The sequence below is a fragment of the Catharus ustulatus genome, chromosome 26 (assembly GCF_009819885.2).
Source record: "Catharus ustulatus isolate bCatUst1 chromosome 26, bCatUst1.pri.v2, whole genome shotgun sequence".
Taxonomy (NCBI): domain Eukaryota; kingdom Metazoa; phylum Chordata; class Aves; order Passeriformes; family Turdidae; genus Catharus; species Catharus ustulatus.
Window position 1 is genome coordinate 7,121,847 of NC_046246.1, and position 27,325 is coordinate 7,149,171.

The 27,325-nt window shown below is 53.2% G+C and overlaps 1 protein-coding gene across 2 annotated transcripts in view; it reads left to right on the forward strand.

Moving 5' to 3' along the window:
• The first annotated feature begins 248 nt into the window (after positions 1-248).
• ARID1A (AT-rich interaction domain 1A) overlaps positions 249-27,325 on the forward strand; it is a 52,785-nt gene continuing 25,708 nt past the window's right edge. For both annotated transcript variants that reach the window (XM_033080857.2, XM_033080858.2), the window contains exons 1-4: positions 249-1,603; positions 21,011-21,223; positions 21,815-22,243; positions 22,840-22,953. In XM_033080857.2, the coding sequence (XP_032936748.1) occupies positions 512-1,603; positions 21,011-21,223; positions 21,815-22,243; positions 22,840-22,953 (1,848 nt within the window). In that variant the 5' untranslated portion in view covers positions 249-511. The remainder of the gene's footprint in view (positions 1,604-21,010; positions 21,224-21,814; positions 22,244-22,839; positions 22,954-27,325) is intronic.

Below are 27,325 nucleotides of genomic sequence, written 5' to 3' on the forward strand. Positions count from 1 at the left end.
TCCGCTCCGGGTTTGGCAGGCGGCCGCGGCGCTGGGTAAAATGGCAGCGCTGAGCCTCGTGTCGGACTGAGCCCGCTCGGCCGAGCAGAGTCGGAGCTCGCCCAGCCCGGCCCCGCCGCCGCTCGGCCCCGCTCCGGGGACGGCGCCCGCCCGCCCGCCGTGTCCCCCCTCCCTCCCTCCCGCCTCTCCCGCACCGGGAGCCCCGTCCCGGGTCCCCCCCCCACCCCCCCTTTCCTCCTCCTTCCCCCCCACTCCCTCCTCCTCCCCTTTCTCCGCCGGCTGCAACCGAGGAGGTACAGCGGGGCCAGGCCCCGGGAAGCCCAGCCCAGCGGAGCCCTCCCCGCCTCGCCGAGCAGGCCGGGGGGGAATGAGCCCCCGCTGCCCTGAAGAGCCGCCCGCCGCCGCCTGAGCGGGGAGAGCAGAGCAGCGAGGCCTCACGCCGGCCGGCCAGGCAGGGAGCAGCTCGGGGGGACCGGTCCGGGGGGGTGGCCGGGTGGGGAGGGGGGGGATCATGGCTGCTCAGGTCGCCCCCGCCGCCGCCAGCAGCCTGGGCGCCCCGGCTCCATCCGAGCTGAAGAAAGCGGAGGCGCAGCAGCGGGATTGTCCCCCGGAGGAGGCGGGGGGTGAGGCGGCGGCGGCGGAGCGCGGCGAGAAGCAGGCGGAGAGCGAGGGCCCGTCGGGGAAGGAGCTGCAGGACGGGGCCGAGAGCAACGGAGGGGGCGCAGGGGCCGAGTCCGACCTGAAGAGCTCGAACGGGAACCCGGGCCCCAGGCCCGCCGCCGCCGCCACCCTGAACAATAACCTCCCGGAGCCGCCCGGTGGCGGCGGCGGCGGCGGCAGCGACGGGGTGGGGGCGCCGCAGCCGCCGCCGCCGCCGCAGCAGCAGCCGCCCCCTTCCCACCCGGCCGCCTTGCCCCCGCCAGCCTACGGCTTCGGGCAGCCCTACGGCCGGGGCGCCGCCGCTGCCTTCCACCAACATGGCGGACAACAAAGCCCTGGCATGGCAGCGCTGCAGAGCGGGGGCCTGGAGCAGAACTACCCGGGGCCGGCGGGAGCCCCCGCGGGGCCGCCCCCTCCGCAGAACTCGCACGGCGCCGGGGCCGAGCACGGCTTCCCCAACCACCAGTACAACTCCTACTACGCGGCCGGGCGCAGCGCCGGCTCCTACCCGCCTCCCCCTCAGGCCTACGCCCTGAGCTCCCCCCGGGGCTCCGCGCCGCCGGCCGCCAAGTCCCCCGCGGCCGCCGCCGCCGCCGCCTTCCAGCAGCAGCAGCGCTTCGGGGTCATGGGTCCCTCGGCCGCCGGCGGCGCGGGAGGAGGGGGCACCACCCCGCAGCCCACGGCCACCCCCACCCTCAACCAGCTCCTCACCTCCCCCAGCTCCGCCCGCGCCTACCAGGGGTACCCCGGGGGCGACTATAGCGCCGGGCCGCAGGACGGGGCGGCCGCCGCCAAGGGCGCCGCCGACATGGTCTCGCAGTACGGCGGGGGCAGCGGCCAGGGCTGGGCAGCGGCCGGCGGGGCCCCGCCGAGGAGCCACCACGCGCCCATGAGCCCCGGGAGCAGCGGCGGCGGGGGACAGAGCCTCGGCAGGAGCCAGCAGGTACCGGCCGGGCCGCGCGGGCGGGCGGGCGGGGGGGGGTCCGGGCTCGGGGCCGGGCGGGGGGCGCGGGGCTCGGGGGGCTCGGGGTGGCGGTGGCCGCTCTCCCGCGGGTTCCCCCCGCCGGGCCGGCGCTGCCGGGCGCTGCCATTGTCTGTGCTGCTCGCTCGCTCTAAAATGGCTGCCTCGCCGCCTTCCCTTCCTCCTCCTCGCCGGCCTTTGTGCGGGGCTCCCGGGCCGCCGCCGCCGGGCTCCCCGCCGCCCCGGGGGGCTGTGCCGGGGGCCCGCGGGCCGGGCCGGGCGGCGAGGGCCCGGCGGGGCCGGGTGCGGGGGGCCGGGGCCGCCAAGGGCGCGCCCGGGACAACGCGTGGCCCCGGTGGCTCCGGCGGCTTCCCGCGGCCCCGCGACCCCCGGAGCCGGGCCGGGGGGGTCCCGCGGGCCCTGGCGGGGTCCGGCGGGCCGGGCAGGGCCGTGAGGGGCCGGAGGGGCCCGCGGGGCCGCGGGGCGGGCGGAGGGGCCGCGGGCCGGGGCGGGAGCGCTGGCGGGGAGCTGGGCGATGGGAGCAGCGAGTGCGGATCGCTTGGGTTTGGGATTTGAATTATGGAGGTAAAATCCTTCTGTCAAAGCCAGGAGACAGTTGGTCTTAGGTTGACATCCCATCTGTGATCTGATTGGCTCCCCATCCCCTGCTCTTGGCCATTTATAATTGCCTCTGATGTAATGGTACAACCATCCTGATGAGCTCATAAACTTCCACACTCGCCTCCTCCGCCGGCCCCGGGACGGGGCAGCCCCGCGCCCCTCTCCGCATCCCCCGGGCTGACCTTGAGCCCCGCATCCCCTGCCCCGGACGGAGCGGGAGGCGAGCCCACGCTGTTTGTACCTTGGCTTTATTTTCCTTGTGATGTTGGCTTCAGCCTGGAATAGAGTCTGTGTTGTCGGAACGGTGGCAGGGCTGCTCCGCACAATGGGCTTGCTGTTTATTTTGGTTATGTGACTTTCCCCTTGGTATAAATGATTTCTTTGATGGATCTGAGGATGCGTTTGTTCCTGACTGGTTTTGGCCCTTTTCAAAACTGGGGCTGTTTGGGTTCTTTATTAGATGGGAGCGTGTGGGGGGTTCTGGGGTGTGTTACAGCCTAAAGAAGGAAAAAAATCCCCAGACAACTGAACAATCAGAACCAAACTTGTGACCAAAATGCTGAAATTGGTCAGTTACCAAGAATTATCAATTTACATTCAGCAGAACTGTGACACAGGGCAGGAGTCCCTAGCTCTGTGTTTTAGGGCACATTTTGACTTATTTTGAGTGAGAACTGATGTGTCTCCTTCCCCCCCATGAATACAGGCACTTCCTAGAGACTTCAGGTGCTGGCTGTGGCCAGGCTCAGCAGTGTCACAACTCTCCTGAGGAGTGGGACCAGGGAAAGCAAGCCTGAGGATTGTCTTTATTGCACGTGTAACGTGCAGAGGAGAAGGCAGTGCAGCATCAGACATTTTAGATGCGGGGAAAAGAAGTGCTGGAATCTTCATCTGAGAGCCTTGGCTAAAGCCAGGTTCCTTTCTGTGCTCACCCTTGCATCTCCAAGGCCTGTGGTGGTGCAGGACTGAACTTCCCTTTTCATTCCGTGTGCTCTGCTCCAGCTCCAGGCTGGGGTCAGAGACATTTGATACCAGTCAGGGTGACCTGCAGCCTCCAGAGCTTCCCTTCTCGCTCAGGACTTCTCCTGCACTGAGAACTGCTCAGTTGTTTGTTCCTTGATTACCAGAGGCACCCTCTGCTGCAGCCTGGAGTGATTAGGCTGGTTTTTCTTTCAGGTTGGAGTTGTGCTGTCCCAGAGAGCAGATCTGCTCTGCTGGGGCTGCCAAAGCTCCCGTGGTGGCTGGTGGGGAGTGTTGGGGCATCCTCAGGGCAGGTTTCAGCTCCTCGGGAGTGTGGTCGTGGTTCCATGGGTGCAACTACCAAGTGCTTGCTTGATAAATCCTAAAAAAATCTCAATTTAGGTAAAATGTGTACTAAAATGTGGAGTCATGTTGAACTTCTCAGCTGTTTCCCTTCAGTTCACTTGTGTCAGTGTGCTGGTACAGATTTGTAAAAGGAACTTATTTCCACGAGCTGCTGACACAGTGAACCAGGAATACCTGAGCAGGTAGTCCCATAAACTGGAATTATTAATGAATAGTTGTTCTGAGAATTAGCTGGACTTGAGGAAGGACAAAGAGTGAATGTAAAAGGTAAACCAGCAACTACTTCATCTCAAAAACCAAATGACTTTCCCCCCCTAGTCCTTTTTGTGCCAAGGATTATTGGATTTAAACTGACAATTCCCTTTTTTCTGCCGGAAAAAGAAAAGAGCAGTATCTAATGAAGAAAGCTTCCACGTGTCATCCGTGCTGCCCACAAGGAAAGGTTGATTAATAATAATACTCCAGCCCTGAATTACAGCCTCCTGTGCTGTGTACTCCTAAATTCCCTGGATTAGGAGAATTTAAAGCTTTGTGTCTTTGTCTTGCACAGGGATGAGCAGAGCTCACCTGCAGGAACCTGCAGGAGCATCTCCTGGGGCAGGGGTGTGGGCAGAGCTCACCTGGGGGCCACAGACCCCGTTTGGGGGTGAGAAGCAGGGTGGTGCCTTCAGTCCCTCTCTAGGCACTCTTGAGGAATTCTCAGTGATGAGGTTTCGTCACTCTGCTCATCCAGAAAGGCTCGGTAATTTCTGGTGTGAAAGTTGTTTGGGTGGAACGTCCCTGCAGTGAGAGGAGTAACTCACACCAGAGTTACACAGGGGTGGCTCCTGTGTGTACCCTGGATGGGAGGAGGTGCTGAGAGGCAGCATGAGGATGCTTCATGTTTTTGGGGCTTGGTGTTTTTTCCAGCTGATCTTTCCAGAGCAGGATCTGGGGGTCAGGATGGCTGATCTGGGGTGTGTAGGATGAGAAATCCGTGGTTTGCCGTGGGAATGATTTGGAAGAGGCCAGGCCTTGGCTCCTGGTTTTCAATTTTTCCAGCTCTCCCATGGATTTCTTTCCACCTGCTTCCTGTCAGAGCATGTAGCAGCTCTTAGAAATACATCAGTTTTCCAGGGTGTTGGGATTTAAAGGAAACTGCTTGAGAGAAGGGACTTCCCTGCCTTTAATAGTTGGGCATTGCTCAGGCTTTGGCTACAACCAAGTGTCTCCTGTAATGGGAGAACTCTTTGGATCACATTAAACATTGACATCTTGGATAACCTCCCCAGAGGTGCCCCTGCATCTCAAGGCCTGTGCTATAAGTTCAGTGAAAGCAGTTAAAAAATCTTATGTTAATTAAAAAAAAGCTTTTGGGCCTGTTGCCATACAATAGCTATTTTTTGTTGACTTTGATTCCGACTTTAGTAGCAAGTGAGGCATGAAAAACGTTGTTGGAAATATGGTTTTTAAACTGAATTGGCACCAAAAGACACTGTGCTGCCAGTGAGCTGTGATGTCTTGGAATGGGAAATTGGGACCTGGCTCCTCTTGGCTCGTGGTTTTTCCTTGCTTTGCATTGTAATGTCAGGAGCCCTCGAGTTGTGTGTTGTGCACTGGAGCTTTCCAACAGAGAGGAGAGTGCTGCATCTCCTTTTCTCTGAATGAGTGATTTCAGGGCTTGGCTTTTTGAGGAAAAGCAGGAGAATTGTGCTACTTTGATTTTGTTGGTAAGATCTTGTTAATCCTGGTGTGGACACCGGAGCTTTTGCTGCTTTATCTTTTTTAAACAGCCTGAAGTGAACCAGGAGTTGTGTGATTCTCTTAAAATCTCTCATTTTCTGCAGCAGCACCTCCCTGATGCCCAGTGGTTCCAGGCAGGATGTGTGTGGGATACAGGACAGCAAAACTCAATCCTCACTCTCAGCTGCAGCTTTTATTTTTCCCTGCCCTTATCACCAGCAGTGTACTGGGAAACCCAGCACAAACCACTTGAGTGTTGTGGTGAAATGGGGTTAGCAAGGCTTGCCTGCTGCTTTTTATGGAGTTTAATTGAGTTGCCCTGTGAATCCTTGTTTGTTATCTGGGCTAGGAGAGGGTTTCTCCCTATGGTGTCTCTCTTGTAATGGTGGTGTTGGTTGCAAGACAGAAATTTGGTTTTATGTTTGACTTTTCAGGCCTTTTTTGAGGGGCTAGAATACTTAGTGGCTTCCTGAAACTGCCCAGTTTTATTCCTTTTACCTGCTACAACTTCTGTTTCCTGTTTCTGAAAACAGGAAAACTTCCTGTTTTCCCTCAAAAAGCAGGCAGAACTTCTTCCCTGCTCTTATATAATGTTAGAAGCTGGGCTGGAGGGAGGCAGGACAGTCAAATGTTGTGTTACAAAGCTGTGCCTGGCTCTTCTCACGAGCTTGGTGTGTTCATACTGCTTTGGGATTTTTCTGTTGTCTCATTTGAGAACTCTGGTCAGTGGTTCCTGTGGCACAGACGTATCACACGTTCCATGAGGGCTGTGCTAAAAATCCCAGCAGCTTTCCTTCAGAGAGAAAATAATGTCTAAAATTAGGCTTAATAGTGCAGCTGTTGGTTTTATCTGTTACCTCATACACGACTTTTCCACCACTTCTCTCCCTTACCCTTTTCAAAGGGACACCACCAATTGGAAATCCAGCTTCTGCCCTCTGCATCTGAGCTCTGGGTAATTAAAATATTAGAGGAGCAAATGCCCTTTCCAGTTCTTACTCTGTGTATTTAAAATTCTCTGGCCCGTGAGTCTTGATTTCTCCTTTGAATTGCAGCTCCTGAGTGGTGGATGGCTCTGGGGAGCTCATCAGCAATGCCATTGCCCAATTCCTGCCAGGAATGCTGGAAACTCTCAAGGAGCAGCAGCAGCAAAACAGAAACCAAAGGCAGCAAACGTGGTTGGGGGGATGGAAAAGATAAGCTTGTCAATATTTAGCCACTTGGTTTTTCCCTCTGGAATGGTCCTTAAACCATCAGCAAGGGTGGGAAACAACATTTCCCCTTTTGTTCTGCTGGGAGAGAAAGGAAGGATAACTTCCTGCTGGGAAAAAAATGTTCTTAAGAAGTCCTACTAAAGTTTTTTCTGTTGTGTGCTGGCTGCAAAAAGTTCAGTCTTTAATTTATGCACAGGAAAACTGGTGTCTGTTAGCCAGAGCCATAAATCTGCAGCTGGAAGTGAATGACAAGTGGAAGAAGAAAGGTTTTTGGCACTCTGGAGCAGAGCTGCTTGGGCTGTGTCGGTGGCACCAGAGCAGCTGCTGCCTTTTTGTGTCCCTGGAAAAGCAGGGCAGTTCCTCACTGGACACAACCCTGGGGTGTCCTTTTGGGGGGCTCAGGAGGACCCAGGAAAATCCCAGTCCCGAATTTCCCATCCCCTCTGCTGCTGTGGGTTCTGTAGGGCTGTGCAGGGTTGTGCTGTGCTGGGTTTCAGCAGCCTTTGGTTTCTCCCTGGTCAGCAGGGGTGGAACCTGGGCTCTGAATTCCCACTGGGGCTGATCCTCAGAGGCTGAGCTGCTGCTCTGGAGCTTTGGGAAGGGTGGGGAGGGGAGGATGAACCCTCTGGCTCTCACCCTGTGCTGATTGTGACCTCAGATTCCCTCCCTGGCTTTAGCTGAGCACACTGAGACACTTTCAGTGGAGCTGCTTCTCCCAGGACTCAGCTCCTGCCTGAATTTTACCAGTTCCATGTCCCAATCAGCCATGGATTAATCAGGTATTAACACAATGAGGGAGGAGTTCCCACTCTTCCCTGAACTCCCAGGGCTGTGACAGCAGCTCAGTCCTGCAGCTTGGGCATTCCTGGGGGCTCTGGCACTGCACCAGGAGTGCCACAGTGTCTTTCTGGAGGGGTTCTGAGTGACAGCTCAGTGAGTATTTACACAACGTGGGCACGAGTTCTCTGTGCTTGAAACGTCAAGGATGCTGCATAATGACAGGTAAACTTAATAAAAGCTGCTTCAGGGTTTCTCAGCAAATATTTCTTTTTGCTTTAGGTGTTAAGAGTAAAACGAAGCTGGAGTCTAATTTTTAATTTTATTTTTTCCTTGGAGAAAAAAGGGACAAAAGTGTGTAGGATCAAATAAGGGGATCAGTTAATTCTGTTAATAGGGTAAATAAATACCTTTATGAGAAAGTGAGAGAGTGGAGATAGTGTGTATGTCTTAATTCCTATGAAATTCCCGTGAAAAATCAGTTTGTGTAAATAACTCCAAAAAAACCTGCTGCTCCATTACAGTTATTGGCATTTCATGTGATAACCAGCATGTCATTATTTCCTTAAGCCAGCTCTGGTAATTGAAACTCTTTCAAGGACAAATTCAATTGCTATTAACTTTTTTTTTTTTTTTTTTTTAACTTGAGTAACTTTCTCTCCTGGATAATTAACATTAAGCCTGAATTGGTTAGATGTGGGCAGCAGTTTTTGGGACCCCAGTGCAGCTGGTGGAGCAGAGCCTGCTCCTTGGCCTGGTTTTGTGGGTGCTTGGCCTTGTGGGGAGCCAGGGGGGACCAGAGGTGACTTTGTTGGGGACATCTGGGATGAGGCTGAGGCCAAAGGTGGCCCCGATTTTTCTGCCACTTCTGACTTTCCACCCTTAGAGGTTCTGTGACTTTTCTCAAAGAGAAATTCTTGAAGCTGGGAGGGCTCTGGAGTTTCCCTCCCTGGGGAGGATGAATGGGTCAGAGAAGAGCTTTTCTCCCCTCCACTCACTTGTGAAATTTCATTCAGGTTTGACTAAGAGAAACCCTGAAAATCACCATTTCCCTGGTGATGTCAGCAGGTCCTGTGAGCAGCAGAGTTTGAGAACCTGGGCCCAGCCCAACCCCAGCTGCAGCTCCAGCTGTGCTGGGCTCTGGGGGTGGCTCTGCTGGGGCAGGACCCAGCGTGGGCACAGGGCAGGCAGGGAGGGCTCTGGAAATGCCATCCTGGTTTGGGTTCCAGGGCTGAGTTTGCTGTTTGGGGAGCAGGGTGTGCAGTGTGGGCTGTGCTGCCTGGGCTGTGTGCTCAGTGCTGATCTCGAGCAGAGCTCTGGAGGTGAATTGGGGAGCTCACCAAGCCCCCCTGTCCTGCTCAGGGCAGGATCAGCCCCACCTGAGCTCAGCAGAGCTGCCTCTGTGTCAGTGCTTTGTTGGACATAGGGAAAAGATTCCAACTCAACCTCATTAATTGTCTCTTGTCCTGCTCTCTCCTGGTGTGGGGAAGAGGCAGAAGTGCACAGTAACTGCTCTCAAACGTGTGGCTTTGTGCCTGCCCCTGTTCCCTTGAGAGAATCTCTCCAGAATCTCCCCTTGGCTGCTGTGGGAGTTGTGCTGGGGGCTGGACTGTCCTGCTGTGCCACCTGAACCCTGCCGGGCTCCTGGGCTCCCTCTGCTCCCTCTGGGATCCTTCCTGGAGGCTTGGCTGGAGTTTTGTACCTCAGAACAGTCCGAGGGTGGATTTAAAGTTCAAATGATTGCAGGACTATGCACCCTGTGCGAGTTTAGGAGGAGAGTCTGCTATTCATTAACTCTGGGTAAATAATTAAACCAGTGCCAGGCTAGAGGTGGTCTCCCCTCAGCCCTGCTCCCTGTGAAAGGCTTTCACAAAAGTTCTTACCTCGGTGCAGGAGATCTAGAGATATGGTGGAAGTGCTGGAATTAGTAAAAACTTGATTTTTCTCTTCTCTTTATCTTTGACTTTGGGGTTTGCATGGCTAATCAAGGAAAAGACTTCCCATTCAAGGCCGGTTTCCTGAGCGGGTTCACGTGCTCAGAGCCTCCTTTCTGTGCTGTGGCTGCACGTGTTGGCTCTGCTCTGCGTGGGTGGGGGTTATTATTTTATTGTAAAATAACCCAAACTCCTTCACTCATGGTCTGTGGGGCACTTGGGGTGGTTGCAGTGCTTTGGATCCCCCAGGAAGGACTTGGGGCAGCTGCTGCATATGGCCAAGTTGAACAGTAATTTTATTTTTTTCAAAATTCTGTGTGGATAATTGGACAGTGTTTTGATAGAAGGCATTTAAGTATCAAAGTATCTCAGAGTCTTTCAGGTTCTTGTGGCAGAGCAGGAGTTTTGCACGTTCTGGGAGCCTTTCCCTGGCTCTGCACCCTGCAGGTGGCAGAGAGGTGCTCTGAGCACAGCTCAGAATCCAGGTGAACGCCCTCTCTGCTGGAGCAGGATTTCTCTCAGGGCATGGGGTTACACCTGGAGCAGTTTCCACAGCTTGGAAGGGACCTCTGGAGATGTCCCAGTGCCTCCCCTTGCCCTGGCAGGGTTCCAGGTGACACAGGAGCAGCTCCAGGTGGCTTTGGGATGTCCCCACAGAGGGAGACTCAGCTGTTCCAGGGCTCTGCCACCCTCATGGAAAGAAGTTCTGCCTCTGTTGAGCTGGAACTTGAGGTTTATTTTATGGCCATGGCTCTTTGTCCTGTCACTGTCACCCCTGAACAGAGTCTGGCACCATCCTCTTAACAATTTTCTCTGGGTTAAGGAGAAAGTTTCTTGGTGGAAATGTGGTTTCCAGCAGCTTGTGGGGAGAATGTGGCTCCCCTGGAACAGGGGAAGGGACTTTGAGGAGGGAGTGAGAGCTGGCATAAAAGTCACTCAGGTCATGCACTGGGGGAGAAGCAAAAATCCTGCCTGGCTGCAGGGAGCACTGCCAGACCAGTCCTATCCCAAATTATCCATCTGTCTGTGCCTAAGGATGTTCCTGAGCCCCTTCCCTGTCCTTCCTGCTCGGCTCACAGGCCATGGTGGTGTTGCAAAAGCTGCTTTCCACGTTAATTGTGATTGATTACCTTGCAATCTGGGACAAGATTTCCTTTGAAAAGCTATATGCTGATTTGGTGTCAGGAATTAAAATCAGATGAAGTGATTAGTGTTGTATGAAACATCCCAGAGCAGAGGAGTGCTCCTTGGTTTTCAGCTGTGTTCTGGCCCTTAACCCTTCCCTGCCTTGTCCTAGGAGTGGGATGTTGAGTGTGAGTTACTCCCAGTGAATAACTCGGCCAGCTGGGAGCCCTGGAGCAGTGTTTAAATCCAGCAGAGCCAGGTGTGAGGTGCTGCTGAGCCTCAGAGCCTGGATTTCCTGATTCCCTGCCTTTGGTGATCCCTGTGAGCCTACTGGAAGTGCCCAGTGCAGGAGGGGCAGGAATTGAGAGCTCCGTGCCTGATCACCCTGTAAATGGCAATAAACTGCTCAGAGGTGTCACTGCTGTCAAGGCACACTCATGTCTCATCTCCCTTTGCTCATAGGAGTTGCCTTGCAGTTTCTTGTTCTACCTGTTCCTGGAACCAGTGCAGGCTGCAGCGTTGGCTGTTCCTCCTGCCCCCATGGCATTGGCACACCTGGGAATTCTGGGCTCCTCTCCCCAGCTCCTCTTAACTCGCTCAGCACCTCCCCACCTCGCTCATTCTGCCTGGAAAGAAACCTGGATTTATCTGGGTGGAGATGAAGTAAAATCCCAAGGACAGAACCGAGCGTGGGGCAACAGAATCAGGCTTCAAAAATTACTGTGAGCGAGGCGGGGTGGGCTTTTTGAAAATAAAAAATTATGATTATTTTTAATTAACAAGGACCCTGTGTCACTCAGTGAACCTGAATCACAGCAGCCTTGGCTTGGTGGAGGCTCCAGCAGTGTCTTCCCTGCTGTCTGGAGCTGCCTTGGCTGCAGCTCCAAGTTTCTTGCCCACGTAGACTCTGCATCTCCCCCAGCCTCCTCTTCCCCAGGCAGCCCTGCTCTGCTGGATGCAAATAGCTCCTTTGGGTGTAAATACTGCAGATTGGTTGTGGCTTTGCTGTAAAGTTACCGAGCCCATCCTCAGTAAATGCAGATGGTAACTTGTCATTACTGCAATTTTAAATATTTTTGGTTCCGTGGAAATGAAGTGGAGGCTTGAAGGTTGGATTTTAAGGCTAAAATAAGAGAAGGCTCAATAAAATCCACAAAAATAGCGCCCAAATTTGTCAGCTGCTGTAATGACAAGGGAAATAAAGTAACTTTTTCTGTTTCCTATTAGCAAAACAAAGCGTTGTTACCTTGTTTTGTGTTGGATACAGGACACGGAGGGGTCAGGAGTGCGGGAAGGGGGTTTGGGGTTTGCTGAGCTCTTTCCCAGTGAGGTGACACAGAGCTGGTGCCAGGCAGGGTGTGAGGTGACAGCTCCTGTACCCAGGCGTGTTTGGGGGGCTCTGGGGTAATCAGGGATGCTCATCCCGACCTCCTGGCTGGGCTGGGGCTGTGCCTGGGGCTGTTAGAGCTGCTGGCCCCTGTCCCCCCATCCCAGGGATGTCACTGAGCTGTTCCTGGGGCTGTTAGAGCTGCTGGCCCCTGTCCCCCCATGCCAGGGATGTCACTGAACTGTGCCTGGGGCTGCTGGCCCCTGTCCCCCCATGCCAGGGATGGTCACTGTGCTGTCCCTGGGGCTGTGCCTGGTTCTGCTGGCCCCTGTCCCCCCATCCCAGGGATGTCACTCTGGGCTGTGAGTGTCCAGCCAAGGGCTGGAGTGTGGGAGCACAGGGGCTGTGCTGGGATTGCCTGGCTTCCACAGATTCATCCCCAGCCTTCCTGGATGGTTTTGGCCTTCCACAAGGCACCCTTGTGGATGAATTCAGTCACTCTGCAGGAGCAGGGCAGAGGCTGAGCCATGGCTTGGGGCAGCTGCAGGTCCCAACACGCAGCTCCTGTGAGCTGGGGTGAGCTGCAGCTCTCCAGGGATCAGCGTGGCCGTGCCCTCCTCCCTCCAGGTGCTGTGTGTGGCAGGAGAGCTGGGGCTGTGCAGAGCCCTGAGCTGATCTCCAGGGCTCCCCAGGAATGCCCAGCCCCGCGTGGGAAGGGTCACGGGAGTCTGCCTGTCCAGTTGAGTCTGTTCAGCCTCTGTTTATTCTGGTGTGAAATGAGGTGGATTTGCAAAGTGATGAGATATTCAAATACAGATGGAGCTTTCAGACACACAAGTGGGTAGAAACCTGTGCTGCTGCATTTTACAGATGAAGATTTATCAGGAAAGTGTTCTTAGAAAGGAACCCAGGAGGCTCTGCTGGAGGTGTCTTATCAACTCCAGAGTGTGCACCAGCACCCTCAGATTTCTGTGCAGAAAAGGCTTTTTGTGAATTGATAAAACCACCTTCACTGTAGGAAGTGAACTCCAGTGAGTCCTTGCTTGTCTCTTCCCTCAGACCTCCAGTTTTGGAAAGCATCCCTCGTGTTCAGTAGCAAAAGACATCTGTCCATGAGCTTGTCAGCAGGGCTTGTTTTCAAGGAAACAGGGGTTACAGGGAATTAGCTGCATGACTGAAGTCTGCCACAGGTTGCAGTGCCTGAATGTATTTACAGGGCATCTGGAGCCCTTTCAGGTTTTCAGCACAGTTTGGAGCAAACATTTTGGGACTCGCTGGTGATGGGGAACAGCTGCTCTGTGCTCCTTGGAGTGAGATCACTTCAGCAGTGGTGACACTGAGTGTAATTCTGCTCTCCCACCCCAGCCCTTCCTCCCCCTGTGTGTTTTATGGCTTGCTGTTGGCCTGCTCCCATTCCTGTGGTACAGCACGAGCTGGGCTGCTCCTTCCAGCCTGGAAGTGCAGTAATGAGACATTTGAGTGTCTTTTTGTTGACTTGCCTCCAGTTCATTAGAGCAGAAGTAGGAGGTTGGCTGAACTGAAAGCCTGGTTTAATATTCAGGAAGGAAGTTTCTTTCCATCTTAAAAGGAACAGCACCTCATTACAAGGATCACATGTTCCTTGGGATCATCTCCCATGGAGCTCAGGCGCAGTTTTCTTTACATCTTGGTGTTGCTTGGATTTCTGGGTGGAGTCAGCAGTGGCACTTGGGGAATCCTGGGGAGAGTTGGTTGAATAATGTGCTTGTGAAGTGAATTGAAGCTGGACAGCAAGGGATAGATAGCTCATTACCTAGTTCTTTGGATAGAAGGAAGTTGTATTTTTAAATGTAAGTTCAAATTGTTGGAGAAATTGTATAGAAATTGTGTAGGGATCACAGAGTCTGGATAACAAACTGGTCATCAGCTCTTGTACAGTACTCATAATCCCTTGTTAATTTTGACTGCATTTAAATCAGTAGATGGTGTTTGTAGTGTCCTGCCATGGTGTGATGGGGGACAGGGAGTGAGTGCTCTGCTTGTTGCTGATTTTCAGGCAGTGGGGAAGCCTTGTGCTGTTCCACAGGGATGTGCTCTGAGCAGGCAGGAGAGGGCTCCATGAGGAACCTGGTGCTTGTTGCAGTTCCATTAAAATAAAATAAACAATAACACAACTCTGCTGGTGCCTGGGCATGAACCCTGTGCTGCTGCTGGGTTATTTCCAGTGAGGCTTTGAGGGGTGACTCTCATTTCGCTTCCCCACCACATCACCTTCTGCTGATTGACTTCTTTCAGGAACGAGATGTTCCATAATGATACATCCTGTAATCAAAACTCTGGTCAGTGTTAATCAATTAGAAGAATATTAGTAAGAGCTGTGCTTTGGAAAGTCCTCTGAGATGTGTGGACTGGGTTCTTGCTGAGAAACGTTAATGGGTAATTACTGGATTGTGTTTAGCAGGGAGATGCAGGTCACAGGATGGCTGCTGGGAGAAACTCACTCCTCTTGCTGCACTGGTAAACTCAGGGTCTGGATTTACAGATCTCCCCAAAGAAAATGCTGTAATAAACGATCAAGGAGGGGATAAAACACTGGGCAGGGCAGATTTTGGGTTTGCAGGAGCTCCAGATAGAAGCAGGTGGCTGAAATAATGCAGAAGGGGTCCTGTTCTCCTCTGTGCTGGTGTCTCGAGCTTGTTCTGAGGTCGGGGTGTTAGCGAGGTTTAGAGGAATAGAAAATGTCTTGGGTCAAACTCTGACCTACTGGGAAAAGTCAGAAGAAAAACCAGGCTCTTTCTGGTTACAGAACTGAAACTGTGGAGCAGAGGTCATTTGTTTTGACAGCCAAACTTCAATCTGCATTGGCCATTGATAGTGGGATGAGCATACATCACCTCCTGCTTGTGTGTCCAAATCCCAGTTAGATTCTGGGATTTGTGGGGGCGAGGGAGGAGTTTGATTTTTCTGTAGCTTATGTAAAAACGGGTTTGTCCTGCATGTTTCCAAGGGATGAGCATTTGTAACTCTGAACTGTATTCCAAAAGTCAGGTTTTGGCACTCCAGGCCTGTGGGTGTGAGCATCCTGCCTGCTCCCCGAGTGGAGTGGGGTTCCCAAAGTGAGGGGGGAGGTAAAGGGGGTCCTGGTGGGAGCTGAACAGGGCCAGCACTGCCCTGTGTGTGCTGAGGGACTGAGGGAAGTTGGTGGATTTCTCAAGTTCAAAAAGGGAGGGGAAAAGCAAAAAAGGAACTGTGCATATGTGACGATATTCTGAGAAACAGGCTCGTTGTTTACACCAGTGAGGTGCTGGATACCACCATTACCATGAGTTTTCTAGGTGTTGTCTTTTGGGGGCATCTTCAGGACCTGCTGGAGGATCTTTATTTGACCTTCAGCTTCCCCTGAGCCTGCTGTGTCCCTGTCTCAAAGCAGACCACCGTGGGGAGGGGGGATGGCAGCGTGACCCGGGCTATAAACGGCAGCGAGTTCAGGCCGGGCTGGTGATCTGAGAACCTGAAATAGAGCAGATGAAAGAGCTCCCAGAGCAGGGTGAGCCAAACGAGCATGGCTTTGGGTTGTATCAGTGCTCCAGCCGTGGGTTTGGAGGGCACAGATGGGTCTGAGAGTGTGTGATGTGCAGACACGAGTGAGCAGCCCAGGCTGGGCTTTGCTGGATTCTCCCTGGGCGCTGCTGTGTGCCCTGTCCTGAGCTCTGTGCTGGGGATGCTCTGGGTCAGCTGTGCCTGTGTTTCATCACCACAGCCTGGTTTTGGTGGATCCCGGGGCTCTGTGCCAGCTTTGGGCAGTGCCTGGCTGTGTTTGGCAGTGCTCATGATCCCTGAGCTTGGTGAGTGATCCCCTCACCCCAGATGAGGTTTGCCCTGCTCAGGGCTCTGGTGCCTCGGTGCTGCAGCATCTCAGTGTCCTTGGAGAAAGGGCAGGAGTCTGGGGGTGTAAGGGTGGGAATCCCTCATCCACAACACCGGCTGGTTTCAGCCCAGAGGTGTTCCCGGGGGTGAGCACTTTGTCCCCAAGCCCTGCGCTGTGTCCCCATCAGTGCTGCTGCTCTGCCCGTTCCAGCCTGGCTCCCTTTGGCCACTGCCAGCGCTGGGGACAGCTGGCAGCTCCCCCCGGGCTCTGCAGGCTCCCCTGTGCCCCAGCAGCAGGCACTGCCTGGCTCTCTGTGCCCCAGGCAGTGCTGGTGCTGCCCGGCTCCCTTTGGAGCAGCAGGCAGTGCTGGTGCTGCCCGGCTCCCTTTGGAGCACCAGGCAGTGCTGGTGCTGCCCGGCTCCCTTCACACCAGCAGTGCTGGTGCTGCCCGGCTCCCTGTGCCCCAGGCAGTGCTGGTGCTGCCCGGCTCCTTTTACACCCGGCAGTGCTGGTGCTGCCCGGCTCTCTGTGCACCAGGCAGTGCTGGTGCTGCCCGGCTCCCTTTGGAGCAGCAGGCACTGCCCGGCTCCTTTCACACCCGGCAGTGCTGGTGCTGCCCGGCTCCTTTTACACCAGCAGTGCTGGTGCTGCCCGGCTCCCTTCACACCAGCAGTGCTGGTGCTGCCCGGCTCCTTTTACACCAGCAGTGCTGGTGCTGCCCGGCTCCCTTCACACCAGGCAGTGCTGGTGCTGCCCGGCTCCCTCCATCTGTTCCTGCCCTGCCGGGATCCCCGGCTCGGCTCCAGGCGCTCTCTCCGTGGCCGGGGATTCCGAGGAGCAGAACCTCGCTGGCAGGAGCAGCGTGCCTTTGCTTTTATGCAGATGAGCCATGTGCTTTTCTCACTCGAAGGCGTTGCGCAGGAAAAGCCGTTTCCTGTGTTTGGTTCTGGGTGGGCGGCTCCGCTCGGGGCTGAGCCGGGCTTTGGGAGCGGGATTAGCGGAGCGGCCCCCCCGAGCCGAGCCCAGCCGTCCCTTCCACCTCCAGCTACGTCAGCACAACACAGGCACACGCGCTCGAGCTGCTGGTGTCATTCATTCAGTGCCAAGATTGCTTTAAAAAATTCCCTTGGCCCCAGTTCAAACAGGAGTACAGCTGGGATGTGTTAGATTTTAGGCAGTCTGCCCTCAATTTGAGATGAGTTATAAATAGCAGTGCCGACTTCCTTAACTACCACTCTCCGAGGTAAAATGCAGGTTAATGACTGTGGGAATCAATTAGGGCTTCTCTCGGTTAAACAGCCAGCAACGCTTTTTATTATTTTTTTATCACAAAAAACGGACAACAAAGCTGGTCAGGGAAAGATTTCAAAGCCGAGGTGAGAGCTTAGGGGTTTTCTCTTGTTTTTTTAGCCTTCTTATTTTTTTGGGGAGGGTCAGGGGGGCAGCTGAAGAAAACAGTTGTGGCCAACACCCACGTTTGCCAATAATTGAATGATTTGGAATGGGAGAGTTCAGTGAATGACTCTCCTTCCTTTTCTTCCTCTGGCCCAATAAAATACAAATTTTTACTAAGGTAATGGGGAAAGTCAGAATTCCATTTTTCTGTACAGCTGTGGAGGGTTTGGCTCTTGCTTCCAAAGTGGGATTTGCTCTTCCCTTTACTCATTTTCCTGACAGGACCAATAGCAAGTCCTCTCCAATTTAACCAAGCTATTCATTCAAGAGGCCAAATTTCTCTTCCACCGAACAGAACCTGAAAAGAATTGTTGATGGAATCCTCTTGTCTGCTTGGAGGTTTTTTTGTTTCTCACGGAAAGCCCCGGTGTTGTTGGGAAGAAGAGCTGGTTTCACTGCACTGCCTCATTACGGGGGCCTGACACCCTTCACATCACACAGAGTGATTTGAAGAGCTTTTGAACTCGGCAATTTGAACCCACTCTGGGCTTGCTGTTACAAACTCTTAGTCTAGAAATATCCGAAATTACCCCAAAAACTCCGCAGTTTCTCTGGGTTTATGGCCGCTCTCGTCACACACCAAACCACACAAGTTTGTTTTTGGGAGTTTGGCTCTGGCAGGACAGTGCTTTGTGGAGTTTGGGTCCTTGTGGTGTTACACAACAGCAGAGATAGTGGGAATGAGGGAGAATAAAGCAATTTCTGTGAATGCAGGGAGGTGGAAGCAGGGGGTCTGGACTTCAGTGATCAAGGAGCAACACTTTCTCTCAATTATGTCTCTCTGTGGCAGGGCCTTTGCTTTTGAAGTGCAATCACAGTAATCTACTCCTGTGGTTTCCTATTGAAAGGATTTCCCATGTATCTGCCCAGAGGAGAATTTCCAGCCCTTTGCAGTCAGGATTTGGTATTTCTGTGTTTATCCTGACGTGTTCTTGCTCCCACCTCGTGTGCCAGGGCTGTGCAGCCTCTGCTCCTCCTGCATCCTCACACCAGCCCTGCACCCATCCCTGCCTCTTTTCTTGAGACTTCAGCTCCCTAGAAGGGTTTTGGGGCAGCAGATTCCAGGAAATTTCCTGCTGGTGACTTTTGGAGCCAGAGCAGCAGCACCAAGTCCCTGTCAGCAACAGAGATGTGTGAGATATTCTGAATTAATGGGATATTTTGAAGGAAGAAACAACACATGGCAGCACTTGAGATGTACAGGGCAACCCCAGGGAGCAGGAATTAGCCTTGCTACGAGTCAGGAGTGTGTGTGTATGAAATAGTTCCTTCATTAGGGATTAATTGGCGTTTACATTCCTGCTGGAGATAGGATTTTATCCAGAAGGCTGCAGTGGAGATGCTCTCAGTGTTTGTTTTTAGCAGCCTCTCTGTGCTGGGGCCTGGTGGAAGGGTGGCAGCTTGAGGCACTCGTGTCCTCCTACGCTGAGCAGCCAAGGTGATGACTTGGTCACATCCTGGAAAGATGTTTGGGGTTTGTGTTCTGTTTTTTTTTTTTTTCTTTTCCTTTTTTCTCTCTCTCTGTCTCTTTATTTTTTTAATTTTTTTTTAATGGCTGCACAAACAGTTCCAAAAGTTTCTTGGAAGTTTTTTGGTAGTTGTCGTGCTTCCTGTAGGAGTCATGGAAAAGTGAATCTTCATCTTGTTTTCTCCTCCCTGAAGAGATGGTTGGTCTTGTGGGTGACCACAGACAAGAAAATCAGTGCAGGGGTGGCAGCACGTAGTGTGAGTGTATTTGGAAAAAAAAAATTAAAAAAAAAACCCGAAAAAGAATGTATTTGAGAAGCTGCCCTTGTGGAGGGCTGCAAAGGTGAGTTACAACCACAGGAGGAAGCAAGTAACACATGGAAAAGATGCTCAAGTATTTAGTCAGTAAGCCAGAGCTGCACTTTGTCAGGTGGAAGGGAGGATGTGAGTGCTTGGGGGTGGTGAGAGCAGGCTGCACTCAAAAGCCAGGGGCTGGGAAAGCTGCTGGTGGCCCCGATTTTACATACCAAAGGGGATAACGTGGGCAGGGAGGAGATGGCAGCAGTGCAGGGGGATACCCACGAGGCAGGGCTTGGGAAGCATCAGGGACAATTGCTGGGAAGATGTAAACACCATTTGCATCCTTTAGGGTGTGAGGGAGCTCCACATGGGTGCTCCATTCAGGGCTGAGGCCCTGCAGCTCTGAGGGCTCCACCAGAGCCTTCAAAGATCTCTTTTTTTCTGCCCCCATGAATGGAAACTCCTTCTCTGAGCTGGCACAGACCCTGTGTGGGTGCCTGGCATTCCCAGGGCAGGGATCTGGGGCTGCCTTGGGGTCTAAAACGTGGAATCCAACTTGTTCAGGATCGGTTTGGTGTCAGGATGGACGGGAATGGGAACATCCAGCACAGCTGGGCGTGGGAGGGCATCCAAAATCCAGCTGTGCAGGGAGAGCTGGGCTGGGAGCAGCTCCACAGGGTGGCAAACTCGGGGGGCTTGGCTTTCCAGGAGCAGCTGGGAAAGGCTCTCAGGCACAGCCTGGGGCTCTGGGGTGTCCTGGGGCAGATCTGGATCCTGGTGGATCCTTCAGTTGGGTGCCCTGAGCTGCTGGGTGCACCTGGGCTCTGTTCTCCATCCGTGTGTGCCACAAGGACACACATGGCTCTGAGAGAGCCCAGTGTTGTGAGCCAGCAGCCTCTCCCTTGCCAGCAGTGGGGCTTTTCCTGCCATCCCCACTCAGTCCCAGCCCCGTGGTGTCCCTGTGCTGGTGCTGGCTCGGGGCTGAGCCTCCCTGGCAGCCACCCTGCACAGCCAGCTGGCCACACAAATGTGTGCTGGGGCTCCAAGCTGTGCTGGCTGCTGGGGAAGGCTTTCCTCCAGTGCAGCATGCTGCAAGAACTCCTTTTTTCCCCCCTAAGAGGGTGGATTCTGCAAACATCAGTGAAATGCTGCTCTGGGGTTCAGTGGGGTTTCCAGCCTGGGCTGTGTGTGAGGTTTGCTTGTGCAGACCTGTAGGGCCACTCCTCAAGCTCCTGAGCTCAGCAAGAGAGGGTGGATCTGCACAAACAGCACCCCAGGGCTGGGGCAGGAAGGGATGGTGTAATAGAGATCCATTGTCATGGTGATCTGTGGAAAACATCTCCCTGGGATTAGTTAGGTCACCGGGAGCTCAGGGGAGGATTCCCATTCAGCCCCAGGAATGGAGGTTAAGGACTGGGCTGGGATTCATTGAGAGGTCACCACCCAGAGCAGCCCTTGCTTTAGTGGGGAATAACTGCCAGGGTGGAAAAGCCCTGGTTTGGGGTTTACAGTGTTTTCAGGAAATTCAATTGGCTGTTCCTAAATCTTGGCTCCAGGCAGGGGTAGCACAGATGAAGAAGTCCAAGGAAAGTTGCATTTCTCCACTCACTCATCTCATTGTCTCTGCTCTAATGCTCAGGGACCTGGCTTTCAAGGCCAACAAATTTTTTATGTGCATCTGAATAAATTTGATTTGGAAACTCTTTATTCTCCGAAAGGCAGCAGGCACAAAGCACATGTAAAAAAAACATTAAAAAATGAAACTAGTCTTGAAGACTGTGGATGTCAGCAGCAATGCCCAGTGTTACTTCATCAGTGTGCATTAATTGAAATGCAGAAGTGTAAATTAACAGCCTGTAGTGTTTTGGGAGACCTTGTTACACGTGAAAGAAGCAGTGTTTCTTGTGAATATTTAAATTTTCAGCCTAAATTTGCCTTGTTGTGGAATATCTGGACATTAAACTACTCCCTACAATGGGGAAAAGCCACTTACACTGATAATTGATTTTTCTTGGAAATCCTTCCCCCCTTCTCCCCTGCCTTGCCACGGGAGAGATGTCAGCATTAAATGACTTCACCCTGGGCTTGTTCTTGGTGGAGTGGTGGCCTTGGAAGGGCAGCAGGAATGCTGCAGTAATTCCAGGTGTAACTTTGGGACGAGCCAGGCGGCTTCCCCTCAGCGCCGTTCTCTGCGGGGTTTTGGGGAGCTGTGATGTTCAAATGAACAGAGCACCGTGTCCTGACGTGCCTCACGTGTCTCCTGTTGCCTTGCAGCCCTCGAGCCCGATGGATCAGATGGGGAAGATGAGGCCCCAGCCCTACGGAGGGAACAACCCCTACACGCAGCAGCCGGGGCCGCAGGCGGGGCCGCAGCAGGGCCACGGCTACCCCGGGCAGCCCTACGGCCCCCAGGGCCCCCAGAGATACCCCATGGGCATGCAGGGCCGGGCACAGAGCGCCATGGGCAGCATCTCCTATGCACAGCAGGTACAGCTATGAGCTGGGGAGGATATTTGGGTAAAAGGGCTTTTCTGCAGCCTGGGTTTTGTGCCACACCTGTGTCCAGGTGGGATTGATACCCCGGGGAATCCTTGTGTCCAAGAGGGGCAGTGAGTCCAGCAAGGGGAAAATAAACAGCAGGGGAGGGAGATCCTCTTTCTGCTGTGCTGTGGTAGAGACACAGCTGTTCTTTGCACAAGAAATGACTCCAGGTCAGTTTTGGCTCATTACATGATCCAAGTGGCGCCTGCTGGACTGTTTGCAGGATTCAAAAGGCAATTTTTCTTTTTTTTTTGCTGGAGCAAGCAATCTTTCCCTTCAGTGTTACTTTTGTTGAAGGGTGGTCAGACAGAGATCCCTAAAACCTTAGCTATGATGCCTGTGAAACCTTGGTCACTGCCAAGAGCAACGTCACACACCAGTGACTTGTGGCTGTTGTCTAGGTGGTGGCATTTCCAGTGCATTGCTGCACAGCTTTCTGAATTCTGAATTCCTGCTTCTCAAGCAGGATCTGTGTGTGTGTGTGTGTGTGTGAGAATCCCCTTTGTGACCGCTGTGCCTCCATCTCTCCCTGTGCAGATGCCTCCGTACGGGCAGCAGGGCCCCGGCGCCTACGGGCAGCAGAGCCAGACTCCCTACTACAACCAGCAGAGCCCTCACCCGCAGCAGCAGCAGCAGCAGCAGCCTCCCTACTCTCAGCAGCCTCCCTCGCAGAGCGCTCACCCCCAGCCCTCGTACCAGCAGCAGCAGCAGCAGCAGCAGGCTCAGCCCGCGGCGCCCGCGGCGGCGTACCCGCAGCAGCAGCAGCAGCAGCCCCCCAGCCCGTACCCGCAGCAGCCGGGCCCCCAGCACGCCCAGGGCCAGCCCTACTCGCAGCAGCAGCAGTCCCAGTCCCCCTACCAGCAGCAGCAGCAGCAGCAGCAGCCCCCGGCCCCCTCCTCGTCGTACGCGCCCGCGCAGCCGCAGCCGCCCTCAGCCTACTCCCAGCAACGCTTCCCCCCGCCTCAGGTAGGCTGCTCCTGCTCTGCTGCCTCTCCTGGGGCATTCCCCCAGCTCCTGGAAAAGCATGGGGGCAATCCTGCTGCTCTCTGAGTTCAAATTGGTTAATTAATTAAAGTGTGCACTGCAGACTGGGTGGGACAATGGTCAGAGCGTCTCCTGTGGCTCGCAGGTGGGGCAGCCAGCAAAAGTAAAACTTGGCTGTGGGGAGGAGAAATAAAGCTGGCTGGGACCCTTCAGCAGACACTGCAGCACAGCCAGGGCTCCTGTGAGAGGGGGGAGGTTTGGTTGAGTTGCCCTGATGAGGGGTTTGGAGCAAGGCTGGGGTGGTGGAGGTGAGAGCAGAGGGGCAGAGCCAGGACAGGATCCCCAGGGTCAGGGGTGAGGGAGGGCTGGGCAGTGGCTGCCATGGCCCTGGAGCTGTGCTCCCAGCTCTGAGCAGCACCCTGGCAGTGTTGGTGGGTGCTGCCTTCCAGTCCTGGCTCTCACCTCCTGTTTTGGGCACATAAATCTGCCACAAAGTGAAACATCCCAGAGCAGTTCCAACAGAGCCTTCATTGTAGTCCCATCCATGACCTTTCCTTTGGTGTTGCTTGATGTTTCAGGAGTTATCTCAAGACTCATTTGGGTCCCAGGCATCCTCTGCTCCCTCAATGGCTTCCAGTAAAGGGCAAGAAGACATGAACTTGAATCTTCAGTCCAGACCTTCCAGCCTGCCGGTGAGTGGGGCTGGGCCCGGGGCAATCAGGGGCACAGCGGGAGAAATGAGCACTGGTAGAATTCCAGGTGGAAATGGGAGCCATGGAGGCTGCCTGTGCTTTTTACTAAGTCATTAGCTTCTGGCTTCCCACTGGAGATTGAATGTAATTTACAAAAGTAATGGATTTGAGAGGGAAGTTTAACCCTGAGTGCTCTGCTCTGCAGGTCCAACCTAAAGCGCTTCATTCTGGGTTCTCTGTGCAGGTCTGCAGTGCCTGGCTGCTGGCAGAGCAGCCCTGGCCTCCAGGGAGAATCCTTCCCACCTTGTTTTCCTGTTCTGTGCCCACTGTGGCGCTGGTGGTTGGCACTGGAGCACCCCTGCCTTCCGTGGGATCCTTGGGCTGCTGATCTCAGCTGCTCTGGTCCAGTGTGTGTGAACATTGGTGAAAAAGATAAATCAGATGGTGTCTGGAGTGAGGAGGATCAGTCCCAAGGAGCTCCTGCCTTGGCAGATGGAGAATTATATTTTCTTTGGTGTCCTAAATCTGAATGTGCAGTGACCAGTTGGGGGTGAGGTCGGTGCCCAGTGTTCCAGCAGAGTAATTTAATTTCGTGTTAAAACATCAAGAAAACAGAGAAGGGTTGAAAGTTTAGGTTAGCTTGCAGAAGTTGGTCTGTGCCTCTGGCTTGGAAGAAAAGTTTGGAGCTGCTGAGTTCCAGTTTTGCTGGTAACTTTTGTTCTAACCAGTAGGAAGTGAGTGAGTTTTTATTTTTTTTCTGTAGCCACTGGCTAAGTCAGTGCTGGGAGCTGCAGCTGGATTGGCCAGAGGAGTGAGCTGTGTGTAGAACTGAGTTATTTTTGCTCCCAGCAATGGGAACAGCTTTGTTATGAACCCCTTGAAATAATGCCTTCGGATCGTGGGTACAAATTGTCACCCAAAACACAAAATGATTCCAGTTCTGACCACCTAATGGGAGTAGTTGTGGGTTGTTGCTTTTTCTTTCCTCTTCCCTTTTTTTTTTCTTTTTTCTTTTTTTTTCTTTTTGCCTTTTGGACCCTGATTACAAAGATTTAATTTGTTCTGAGGCCTGGGGGGGAAAAAAAAATCTTTTTAAATAGCATGTTTCTTTCCACTCTGGCTCTCCACAAGTTCTTCATGTGACCCATCTCTGGCGAGGAGCGCGGGAGAAGTGAAGGCTCTGAAGTAATTGAAGAAATTGCTGTAGCTCAGAAGTCCTTTCAGAGGCCCTGCTGCTGGAGCCTGCCTGAGTCCTACTGATCCCTCTGACTTGGATTATAGGAATTAGTAAGGAGGCTCTGCAGAAGTGGCTCCTTCTCAGCACCAAGTGGGAGTTGGTGTTGTACCTTGTGGTTAAATATATTTGGCCCTTTTCAAGTTGTCCCTTTCTCCTGAGTAGTCTAAGAAAAGAAATCCATCTCAGCTGCAGGAGTGGAGGAAGCTAGAAACAAGGGAATATCTGATTTTCCTGGCTTTGCCACCAAATAATTTGCATTTAAGAAACCAGGCAGTCTTTAGCTTACTCAACCCTGGTGTGGTTTTGGCCTTTCTCTTCCTTAGTAGGCAAAAAATTCAAAAAAGGAGACTCACTTGTGCATCTTCCATAATTCCTTGTTTCTTTGGGATCCTGCAGAGCAGCAGCAGCTGAGAAAGGCTTCAGCCAGGGCTGCTGTGGGGTGATGATCTCTGGGATGCTGGCAGCCAAATCCTTGTTTCAGTTTGCAGTGATCAATCAAACTCAGGGTTTGGCCTGGGGATGCTCAGGAGCACAAGAGCTCCTTGGAAGGGCACTATCAATTTCTTTTTATTTTCCTGATATTGCTCAGTCTGTCTAGTTGAGAAAGTTTTATCCTGCTCAGGAGGATTCCCAGATCCCTGTTTTGCCATTATGGATGACTTAGAGGAGCAGAGTTTGTTTGTGGGCTTTTAATTTTATTGCAGAGTCCTGAGCCCCCTGCCAGGCCTGGGGGTGCTGAGGAAAAACTCACTGGGTATCCTGGAATTGGGGAAATCGTTCCCTGCATCACCTTGGATTAAACACAGATCAGCCCCAGCAGGGAAGGGAGATTCCTGCTTTTTAGGTTCTTGGGAAATGTTAAATTTGTGTGGCCAGGGCCTTTACAAATGCTTGGCCTTTGCACATTGACACTGGGCATTGATGCTCATGTTGGAATTGTCAGCAGTGAAGGAGGAATATTCCTGTGGCTGGTCCATCCCCCTGTGGCTGGTCCCTCACCCTGTCAGGAGGTGCTGATCTCCTGGCAGGGACATTATCAGCTTGTTCAGCTCCTGTGACTTTTTTGGGATCTTGTGAGGAATGTCCTGTGGATTGTTCTGGGTGGAGCCTTCAGGATTGGGGTGTCATTATCTAAACTTTCTCCTGATTAACTGAACTTTCTCCTGAGCTTTGGGGCTCCCTGGTGCCTTTTGGAGAGCCCTGTGAGTGTCCTGGCTGCTCTCCCTTCCTGCAGCAGGCAAGGTGAGGAATTTCTCTGTAAAATTCACTGCTTCCCTAGGGAGTCTCCATCAGGATTGCAGCCAAACTAAACTTAGATTGCAATTGCACAGGAGAAGTGAGGTATAGTCTTTTGTGTCTGGGTGTAATGGGGGAATAGTAATCCTTGGGATAGATCTGTTTCTCCCAGGAGATTCCCCAGTTTCTTCTCCTCAGCAAAAAATTCTTCCTGGAGAGTTGTATCCACTTTATTCAGTGCTAACTTTAACTTTTGAGTCTTGGATTTTGAGGCTGAAGGAGTCAAACATTTCCAGGCAGTAACTTCTGTGCAGCCATGGGAGGAATCAGGTTGGGTCTGGGGCATCTGGCAGGGTTTGGAGTCCTGGCACAGCAAGGTTATGTTGGAATTTTTGTGGCAGCAAACTGGGAAACTGGGGCAAAAGTTTTGGAATTCCCACCCCAGAATGTCCTTAGCTTTGTCAGTGTGCTGGTGAGCCTGAGGGAGAAACCCCCTCCTGTCCTGGGCAGTTTATTTTCCTCTTGTTGTAGAGTGGGAATCGTTTTAACCTGAGTATTTTGCTATTTTGCACTGTTGGGAAACTATTTTATTTATTTAGTGGTGTTTCACTCTGGTTCATCTATGAATTTTGGTCTGAGAAGTGTCCTATCAATGGCAGAAAGGATTTTAACCAGCTGAAAATATTCCTGATCCATGTTTAATTTCTGAATGTGGGTTCTGGCCTTGGGTCTTTGCAGTGTGGATTTAAGAAAATGAGGTTTTGTTGGGTGGGGAGAGGAATGAGGCTGCAGAGCTTTGGCAGAACAATCCTGTCAGTGAATGTCCCCAGCAGTGGTGGGGTGGTTTTGGTTGGATTATCTCTCCCTCAGTCAGGCAGTTCCCGAGTTTGGACACTGGAGGTTGTCAGGAAGCACCACTTGGATTTTCCATCCTTTCCAACCGGTCACTTCAGCTGCTCTGGGAGTGCTTGAAGTGGAATAAAGTTGAGCTCTGTCAGCTGCGTCCCCTGACCTGGAAATAATCAATGCAACAGGCAGAAATGCAGCAAAAGCTGCCAGAGCTGCCAGGGAGGGAGGCAGCCAGCGTGTTTCCTTAAAATTTCAGTTTAAAATGAATCATTTTGGCAACTTTTTCAGGAGGCAGGGAGAAAGAACCTTTTATACTTCAATCTGCTGGTCACTTCAAGCCTTTTTTTTTTCTTTTTTTCCCCTCTCCTTTTTTTCTCTTTCCATATGGGACTTCCTGCTTCTGTTTGGTTTGTGTTTGGCCTTTTGAGCTTGTCTTATTGCTTGCCTTAGGAGAGGGATTAGCAGTGTGTGCATTTCAAAGCAGGGCAGCACAGTGGGTATGCAGATAGAGCCAGCAGCACCTGAGGCACTGCCAGTGCACATCCCTGCATTCCTTCAGGGGCTTCAGCAGAAGGTAAAAATGGATTTCCCCTTGTTCGGTGCTCCTCTTCCCAAGGTTTTCTTGTTGTGTGGCCGTGCCCACCATTTCTGCATGGCTCCTTTTCCCCAGGTTTTTACATTTTGTTCACTGTGGAGAGCATCTCCAGACCTTCAGCTGCTCGGTGTCGCCTTTCCCACTCAGCCCTGTGGCAATTCTCTCTGCTCCCACCTTCCTGGGGGTTTGTGGGGAGCAATCCTGGGGGTTTGTGGGGAGCAATCCCCCTGTGCTGGGCTGGGCTCCCCGCTCTGGAGCTGCTGCTCTCTCCTCAGCATCCCCCGGGAGCGCCGGGGCCGCGTGCGCTGCTGGGCTCGTTTCCTGTTTCTATTCTGGTCGAGAGCAGCTCAGCTCAGCTTCCTGCCTGAGCCTGGCTCACATTCCCCAAAGCCAGCCCCAGAGCCCAGCCCTGCCCTCTCCTCACAGCACTCTGGGAGCTGCCCTGGCCCAGGATG